The 9,994-nt window shown below is 41.9% G+C and overlaps 1 protein-coding gene across 1 annotated transcript; it reads left to right on the top strand.

Moving 5' to 3' along the window:
* The first annotated feature begins 16 nt into the window (after positions 1-16).
* On the top strand, positions 17-9,547 carry TYW3 (tRNA-yW synthesizing protein 3 homolog). The gene is made up of 6 exons (XM_083621068.1): positions 17-287; positions 2,582-2,662; positions 6,233-6,331; positions 7,640-7,711; positions 8,490-8,623; positions 8,841-9,547. The coding sequence occupies exons 1-6, from the start codon at positions 99-101 to the stop codon at positions 9,064-9,066; spliced, it is 801 nt and encodes a 266-aa protein (XP_083477194.1). The 5' UTR covers positions 17-98; the 3' UTR covers positions 9,067-9,547.
* The last annotated feature ends 447 nt before the right edge of the window (positions 9,548-9,994 follow it).

The following is a 9,994-nucleotide window of genomic DNA, read 5'->3' as shown; positions in this document are numbered from 1 at the left end:
GCCGCAAGTTTGTCCCAAGCGGGCCGCCGTCGGACTAAGATGGCGGCGCCCATAGAGCGGTAAAGTGGGCGGGCGGGGATGGGGGAGAGCCGGCGCCGATGGCTGATTTCAAGCGCTGGAAGGAGCAGCGGCTGTCGCGCGCGGACGGGAGCCGGAAGGGCAGCGTGGACGAGCCCATTGCGGGGATCGTGCGGCTTCTCAATGGGCGCGACAGCTTCTGCACCACCAGCTCGTGCTCGGGGCGCGTGGTTGTGCTGGAGCAGCCGCCCCTTCCTCCCCGCGCCGAGGTGAGCGCGGCTAAGGATCCCCCGGAGAAGGGCGCTGGGCTGGGGCCATGCTGCCACCGCCACCAACGCGGGGGACCCGGAAACCCAACAGCCTTTTCCTCCAGCCCAAATGACTCAGGGTGTCTCCTGCGTCCTCTGGAGTTTTGTGCAGGTTTTGGAACACCCCCCGGGTTTTATTCATAAGTAAAACCTTAGTTCCGTACGCTCCTGTGCGAATCTTAATTTTTAGGATTTAAAATAACGCAGAGAGCCGGACGGGCTTCTTAAAGCCTAATGCATTTCATAAAATTTGTACACCGCTTTATTTAGGAAAAAAAAAAACACACCACTACACTCAAAGCGCTGTATGAAAAGATAAAACCGTAAAATCGTGGCGGGGGGGTGGGGTGGAATTTGACATACTAAAACATACGAGAGGTTAAAATACTAAAACAGATTAAAACCATTGTGCCGTTAAATCGACTTCCTCAGACTGCAGGTTTTCGAAAACGTAATAAGACATTTATTAGTCCGCTTAAGGCGCCGCAAAATTCTGGGATGCTTTTGTTGTCGGAGACGGAGGTGGCTGCTCCTCTGGGTAGCCTTCCGAAATAGGAATCCAGGGGTGCAGCCATTTCTACCGATCCCCGCCCCACTCACAGCCGCTAGACGTTGAGATTCAGCATTTCCTCTCCTCAAATTGCATTATCTCCCTATGGAAAAAAATCTGCTTTTTCCAAACTTATTCAGCATTTTCAGTTCAGCTCACAGAAGTTTAAATGGGGATTGAACACACACACACCTCGTGCCTTAGTCAAGACCCAAGGTGACTCACATCATTAAAAGGAAAACAGTTTAACAACCCACAGTCAGCATAAATGGGGTTTTTTTGGGGGGAGGGGGGTATTTTTGTTGAAACAGCACTGAAAACCATTTAAAAGAAAAAAGCAGGGGATGGAAATAAATGTGTGTAAACCCACCCTCAGAAGTCTTTTCCACAACAGCCCCTTAGTGGCCAAAGGCTTTGCCTTCTGCAGAAAGGAAAAGAGAGAGGGTGCCAGGCTAGCCTCCCATGGAAGGGTGTTCCACAATCTGAGAGGAGCCACCAAAAAGGCTCTTTCTTGTGACCTCCCCCAATGTGCCTGTCAGGGTAGTGGGACCAAAACAGAAGTCTCCCTAGAAGATCTCAAAGCCCAGGCAGGGTTTTATAGAGAGATCTGATCCTTCAGTTATCCTAGACACAAGCCATAGATCGGAACTAGTGCTTTGAGGTGTTTCTGGAAGCAAATGTAACCAGTGGAGTTGTTATACTCCCTGTAACTGGCTCCAGTTAGCAAGCTGGCTGCAGCATCTTAAGACACTTTCCGCAGGCATCCCCACATAGAGCATGTTGCAATAATCCAAATGGGGTATAATTAAGACATGTACCACCATGGCCAGATCAGGCGTCTCCTGGAGCTGGCACAGTTGGTGCACAAGTGTAACCCTACCCAGCCCCAGTAGAATCCCTATTTCCTGATCTGCCTTTTTACTGACCAGGTGCCTTGTCTGTTGTTGTTTTTTTGTTCACCCCTATTTGGTCCATTACTGACACCAGACAATGGTTTAGCACTGAAACACCTTCCTCAGATTTAAGATGGAGAGAGTGAGTTGGATGTCATCTGCATACTGGTGACACTGAAACCCAAAATACTGGACAAGGTTATCGAAGGAGGTCCATTCTTAACCTGAAACTATTCTTAACCTGAGGTACCACTTTAGCTAATGGGGCCTCCCGTTGCCGCTGCGTCGCCACCACATGATTTCTGTTCTCCAACTGAAGCAAAGTTCTTAACCCGAGGTACTATTTCTGGGTTAGCGGAGCCTGTAACCTGAAGCATCTGTAACCTGAAGCGTGCCCAAGGTACCACTGTACCAGTAGCTGGAAATCACAGGTGGGAGAAAGAGTGCTTTTGAACTCAGGTGCAGCTTCCTATGGGCATTTGATTGGGCATTGTGAGAACAGGATATTTTATCAGGCCTTTGGCCTGATCCAGCAGCAGTCATCTTCTGTTCATAAGGTTTCTTTTACCTAAGCCCAATGTGGCAGGTTCCAAAATAGATTGTTTTTTGGTTATTTCTCTTGTCTCCTTCCCTCTCCTTCCGCTGAAACATCTCATACTCTCACTTTGAAACATTTGTTCCACCACGCTGTGCTTTTCTGTCTGGCCTTTCTTTCTCCCACTCACCTGCGGTGTGAAATTTGTTGTGGGAAGTGTTCTGCGTTGGTTTCTATATATCCAGAGATTTGTGAAACGATTTCGCCTTCCTGCTAGGCTACCACCAGCTTTGAGATACAGAAGCAGAATTGCACCTGGCTCATGGTGACCCATCAAATATGTACAGTCGAAAACGTGGTAAGAGAACTGTTCCAGGGTGAATTCTTTATGCATGCTTAGAAAATCCTTGTTTGTGCTATTTGCATACAGTCAATAATTTTGAGATTTGAGATCTGGAAATTGTAGCAGTTTCCAATATCTACCAGGTGAGGGCAGACTTAGGGTAGCTGTTGCAAGATGTTAGCACAGAAATAAAATGCCATTGTTGTAGAATGATATGTTAGATTTCTCATATTTGGCTAATAGAACTCTTACAGTGAAAGTATGAGAGATCTTTAACATCTATGAATATTAGTTGCATGTAATATAGGCTGTATTTCACTTGTTTAAAAAAGTGGACTACCAAGTTTTTAAAGAAGGCAAGACATTTGATTCCATTGCTGCTGTATTTCTGCTTGTAACAGTTATAATCTTTGTGTGATAGCCTTAATGCTATCAAACAAATATTATAATTGCTACCTGTCTGATGCAGGATTTCCAGGAGCCTAGTTCTTCTACATCAGAAGATACAGCATTCCACACTTGTAGATCTGATTGAATCTCTGGAGGGAAGACTGTAGTTCCAGTAACTAAATACGTGAAAATATTTCCCTGACGCCCCTTTCTCAAAACACCACATGGCAAAACTCTCTATTATTATTATAGTTTAATGAAAAATGGGTATTTCTGAGATCTGAAAAAGGACTTGTTTCAACCTCAGCAGTATATAATTACAGTTCCAGAAGTTATGCTTTCATATTTATTGATTGAGAGCCTGATCCTACACCCACTGGGAATTTGGCAGTTGGCTTTTGTGGAAGAAAGGCGGGAGTGTACATAGGAAATTACTTTCAGTATTTTAATATTAAAGTTGAGCCTTTTGCAGGAAATTAGTGATCTAGAAGCTATACGGTAACAATATCATTCAATCACAATGCATATTTCAGAACCATATTTTGAAGAAACGTGATTTGTAAGTCTCCATAGATTTAGCCAAAGAAACTGTAAGCATGTGTAGAGGAAAAACAGCCAGTGCTTTCTTTGAAGTATGTACCATAGCAGCTCTGATACCCAAAAGCTGTGTTTTAAAATGAATTTGTCCATTGAAGCTGGTTTTTTTATCTAGGGATGCTACTACTGTGCAAATTCCTTTTTCTTTTAGCTCAAGGTACACCCAGGGTGTCCTCCTTCCATACCTGCCTATATCTTTTTTTGGATTTGTGGTTTAGGATGATGATTAAATTGTATTTTATATGCTTCCTTTTCCTAGGATAGAGGCTAAATCATTTTAACTGTAACTGCTCTGCTAGACTTACCTGTGAAAACTGGGAGGCGGGGGGAGAGGGAATATAGAAAAGTATGTTTGGGAGTCTGTAATTAAAGTAAATTTTCAAATACACTGGCACATTCATAATTAGGGTATTTTGAATGGAGTACGTATTTAAGAGCATAGGCCAGCTGGCCTTACTTAAGCTTATCATTTCCAATATTGGTTGAGTGGAGGAAGTTCAAACAACTGATCTTTATTCTATCCCCTGTGGCTCCCTGGAAACTCTCGCTAGAGTTCGGGTGGATCTCCTGAACACTAGGGGCTGTACAACTGCAGTACGAGGAGGGCAAAAGAATCTTGATCCAGGAGTCTCTCCCAACCCTCTGGCGAGGATTTCCCGGCAACCTTTCTCTTCTGACAGGTTTGCATGCTTTGCCTTCCACTTGCACAACCATAGTATACAGCCCCTTGTTTTTACTTCAAGAGGTTAGTATAGAATTTCAGGGGCTAGTAGTTAAAGAACCCGGCTCTTATTTTTAGATCTCTAGCCCATAGTTGAAAGAGCATGGAGAAGAAGTGCTGAATCTATATGCCATGCAATATGGTCAAAGAGCCCAGGCAAGCTTAAGGTGTTAAAGAAAATGAAGTTGTGTGTCCTAGCAACCGTGTGGTCTCCTAGCAGCAGACATTCCATCAGGTAGCAGAAGGGAGGGGGAGAAAAGAAGAAGGGTTGTCATCAATCATCACTTCTGAGAGACAAGCTGCCTTTGGCTCTTCCTCAGAGCTGTCACTTAGTGACAGCCATTCTATCCCAGCTGATTGTTGTATGAACTGGTTTCTTCCCCACCCCACACTAAGGACCTCCTTAGCAAGCCGCTCAGGGAACCTTTCAGCTAATGAGTGGGCAAAAGCAGTTTTAATTAATTATTGAATAATTGGTATTGGAGGTGTAACCTTTCTATGTAGAGAAATTTGATGTGCCTAACTTGAATCTATAACTTCATTAGAGACCTGCAAACCTGTAGAAAGTTTGGGGAAAAATCAGATGTTATATGAAGATTTCTAATGATATTTAAAAAAAAAACTAATACAGTGGTACCTCGGGTTAAGTACTTAATTCGTTCCGGAGGTCCGTACTTAACCTGAAACTGTTCTTAACCTGAAGCACCACTTATCTAATGGGGCCTCCTGCTGCTGCCACGCCGCCGGAGCACGATTTCTGTTCTCATCCTGAAGCAAAGTTCTTAACCTGAAGCACTATTTCTGGGTTAGCAGAGTCTGTAACCTGAAGTGTATGTAACCTAAAGCGTATGTAACCTGAGGTACCACTGTACATACATCCTACCAACAACAGTTGGATTTGTTTTGATTTGTAGTTATTTTAATTGATGCATTCTTTCCTTTCACTTTGCAATATCGTTTGAATTAGTGTGGTCTACTACAGATTAATCACTACTCTTGGCTCATAACTATAGCTAAAAGCATTACTTAAATTCAGGCCAGATTATTTATTTTGGATGGGCAGAAAAATAGAGAAACTTTGATCTGTGCAGGCAAGAACTTCTATAGAGTACAAACTTTCACATGGTTGGCACCAGCCATAATCCGACAATGGTAATTTAGCAACTGTACAAATTCTGCTATGGTAAAAATTCCTCACTGAAGGGAAATTATACTCTAGCTGGAGCTGCTGCTTTTATCTAGCATAGAATAGTGATATTTACTAGACTAGATTTCAGTCTGCTTCTGTGCTGGTCAGTCTCTTTCCAAAGTGGAGAGATAATATTCCTGAATGAAGGCACTGCTGAGAGGAAAAAGTAGTTGTATACTGGTCTCTCCCCCCTCCCTATTTAAAAGGTTACATATGCAGAAAAAAAGTCTTCCTTTAAAAAACAAGTTTCACAATTTGATTGTTGAATATGTGCCCCCTCCCAAAATTTACACATCTCTTGAAGCAGTGCTTTAACCTTGCTGCTAGACTGAGTATTTAAAAAAAACAACAGATTATTTGGAGGCATTTGGTGAGACTTTACGAATGAGTGTGTACATTGTGGACAGTCACAACTACACAGCACTGCCTCCAGAGCTCTAAAATGATATCACCTGTATCTTTGGGAAGTCAAATCCCAGTAGAATGTGTAGCTGAATCCATTATGCTGAAGGGAATAAACCAAGCAGAGTATGTAAAGTAGTACGAGTTGTAGAAATTTATTTTTAATTAGCAGGCTGAAACAGCTTCTGCTGTGCAGTGTTTTTGAGATGCTAAATAGGCTAGCTATTTTCTTTATGGCTCACAGATGTAGCACTGATAGTAACATACTGTACTGTGGATCTTCCAGCTTACAGCCTTACAGAAAGCGACAGATGATGCCATATTCAAATTTGAACCATTTGTGCTTCATGTGCAGTGTCAAGACCTTCAAGATGCACAACTCCTGGTAAAGTGAAGTATTGCTGTTGTACTTAAATTCCATACTTGCTACATAAGAAACAGTTGGCTCTTAACTAAGTTCTCACACCTACAAGCATTCCCCAAAGCATTCTGCGTTTAATAACTAGGACTATGAAAATACGATGATGGGAGCGAAATGGGATTTTTATTATTTCTGCAGATGTGATGCTCACAAGTGAAATTATGGTATGGTTAAAATCAACGGCAAAGATCCCACTGATGTTGGAATGAGAATTTCAGAAACATTGCCTGTCTTATTTGGCTGACATGGTTTCGTGTGGTAGCCAGCACCCTTTCGGGGCTAAACTTGTGATAATTAAGACTGTGACCATGCATCTTCCAGGAGCTATTGCAAGCTTCTTTCTACTACTTTGGTTCACATCAGCAAAAAAAATAATAATGCTATATTTGGCTTTTCCTAACTTTTTGGCCATGCTGAGTACTATGTAATATGGCCACAATTTGGAGAAGTGCCTACTAGAGAAGACTTGGTGTTGCTGTTTTTTTCCTAAATGGCAACTCTTCGTCCATCCAGCTTTTCTCAAACTTGGGTCCCCAGCTGTTGTTGGACTATAACTCCCATCATCCCTGACCACTAATCCTCTAAGCTAAGGATGGTGGGAGTTGTAGTCCCAAAACAGCTAGAGACCCACGTTTGAGAAACACTGGTCTGTGCCATATTGCAAGCTGTGTTTAAAGCTGGATGTTTTTTCCCCAAAAGTAGCCTTTGGAAATTGTTTGGCAGCTCTGCTGCTCGAGAGCTCTCTCATGCACTGAGAGCAGAAGTGGGGCCATATTCCTTTGTGAGCAACCTTCTGGGGGCTGTAGGAAAATGGAGGGTGGGCCAGAAAGAAAAGTGGGTGGAGCAACAAATGAGGTGAGTGAGGTGTCGCCTCAGAAGGCTCCAGGGGGCTGGATTTGGCCTCTGGGCCTGAGCTTCCTCGCCCCTGAATTGCCTGTAACGTGCAGCTTTTAAGCTTTCCGATTCATAACACATTTCCACATTGCCATCAAGCACGCCCCTATTGAATTCAAATCGTGAACATTTTAGAGTTGCAATACAATTTACAGCACGGTGTTTTATCTAAATCTCAGGGGTATTTCAAAGCAGAAACAACCGTTTATAATTCAGGTTTTAATATAACAAGTCATTTGAAATAACCATCCCTATTTCTGAAAGTATTTAGACTGGAAACAAATACTTGACATGCACTTAGTTTCATTGTTGCCCATCTCCGAGGCCATAGCTGAAGGATGTGGTTGATGATGGCCGTTTCCCTCTTGCCTTTTACAGCACAAAGTGGCTATAGAAGCCGGGTTCCGGAACTCTGGCATAACTGTTGGCCGAAAAGGAAAAATTATGATGGTATGTTATGTGTTCCTACATTGCGGGGGGTGGGGGGGTGGCAGGCACAGCCAGAGTACTGCTTCCATGTGGGTACTATTCACCGTATTTTTCGCTCTATAAGATGTACCAGACCATAAGACGCACCTAGTTTTTGGAGGATTGCGCAGAAATCCCTTTTGCTATTCTAGCTTCAGCGATAGCTGCGCAGGCTGCACTCGCTCCATAAGACGCACACACATTTCCCCTTACTTTTTAGGAGAGAAAAAGCATGTCTTATAGAGCGAAAAATACGGTATGTGGCCTTCTCAGGTTCTGCGATGGCAGGGATGTATGTTTGAGGCACTGATATGAAAGGCATGAATACAGCTTTGAGTCCATTACCCAGTAGAATACCGTGGTCCTAACAATATTGCTGAAGAGAATAAACCAAGCAGAACCAGAGTGGTAGGGAAGGTTTCAGATATATATGTATTTTAAAATACGTGGAATCAGCTTCAACCCATCTCAAGGTGCCCCCAAATGCTCTTCGTCAGACCTTGAGAGCAGCCACAGCCCTAAAAGTCATTACATCGTGGTTGCCACATATATGACCACATGCTACTTTTCATCAAGCTATGTGAATGTACTTTGTGGTGGAAATATGCAGTGTATCCCTTTTGCCATCTTGTCCCCAAAATGCAATGATAAAATTATTACTTTTCTTTAATGAATTTGCCTCCCCGGTGGGGGTAGCTGCTGCCTCCAGATCAGTTAAAGATGGTAAAATCTAGGTTTTCTGTTTTCGTCTCACTTGCAGGCTGTCCGAAGCACTCACTGCTTAGAGGTTCCCCTAAGCAGGAAAGGAAAACTGATGGTCAGTGAAGAATACGTAGACTTTGTGGTTCAAGTCGCTAATCAGAAGATGGAAGAAAATTGGAAGAGAATTGACAGGTTTGTTAACAATAAGTTTCTAGTTTATACCAATCCTAGCAGTTAAAATATTGGCAGCAGGAAAAGGAAGAAGATGTAGATAAGATGCAAGTGGTAAGCTAGCAGATAGAAAGCTAAAATTAACTTATTTGGACTCAGCAAGTTAAATACATAAATTTCTAGCAGACCTTGAAGAAACCCAAGTCCATATGCCTTTATTTTATTTTATTTTTTAAAGGTTTTACAGCTCTCTCCAGCTTGCTTTGGAAAGCAGAGACCATTCCATTAGCTCACCTCTTGAGGAGAAAGAAGAGAACAAAGAAGAGAACAATACCATGGACTCCTACAAAAGAAAAATAAAGTCTAAAGGAACTGAAAAGGATGGTGAATGTATTTCTCCTGGGGAAAACCGAGGCTTAGAAAGTGAAGATGAGACAGAAAACAGTCTTGGTGTTTTTCACTAAAATATGCTACAGATAATTGTGTGAAGTAGATATATATATCCACATTATGTTTGTATAATGTTTAGTTTGTTTTGCTCTTTGTGAGAGCTTAGCCGATAGATTACTGTGCTCTATAAAGTAGCATTTTCTTAACATAGATTACTATGGATATTAAGTTACCAGCAAAGTAATAGAATGCCACAAAATGTCAGTGAACATGGGGAAATGGCATTTTTAATACCGGAGGTAAAACTTGTTCTTCAAGCAATATTGTTTTACACAAAATATGCAATATTCCAAACTACCTAATTCCAAACTGCCACCATAGTTGTGCTCTGTATTTGCTATTCCAGTTTTGAAATCCCAATCTAAAAGTTCTGTTGTTAAATATATTTATCTTCTTCACTTAGTAGAGATAATTTCAAATGTTTGTGAGACGAAAATAAGTGTGAAAGAAATTCATTCTTGATTACGCTACTGAAATAAATGATTGTCACAAGCATTAATCTTTGCCATGTCAGTCATTTGTAAACTTTTCACTCCTTCCTACTCCAGACGAGTAAACAAAATCAGATTATAAAAGAATTAGGCAGTGATATTTCTATTCGGAAATCACATTTTTCTTCATCTTTTAGTGGAGTTCACATAATAGAGACTCATTTGTACAAGGAGTTTTGCTTTTGCAATGGAACTTCTCCTCCAACATGACCCTTGATCTTTTCTGAAGCATCTGGGTGGGAGGCAAGGAGAATAAATATTTAATTTATTTATATTCAAGGCTGCTTACAGCATTTAAAAACAGCAATTATAAAATAATGCATAATAAAAACAAACTAGTTTAAAACAATGACTAGAATACACCACAACATATTTAAAACCAGCAGTTAAAGTATACGGTAATTTGCTAGAACAACAGTTCCAGCCCACAGGTGGAAGTCCTTGCACCACT

Source organism: Podarcis filfolensis, assembly GCF_964270895.1.
Source record: "Podarcis filfolensis genome assembly, chromosome: 6".
In the NCBI taxonomy this organism is placed as follows: Eukaryota; Metazoa; Chordata; class Lepidosauria; order Squamata; family Lacertidae; genus Podarcis; species Podarcis filfolensis.
The sequence above is the reverse complement of the archived record's forward strand: the minus strand, read 5'-3'. Positions and strand labels throughout refer to the sequence as shown.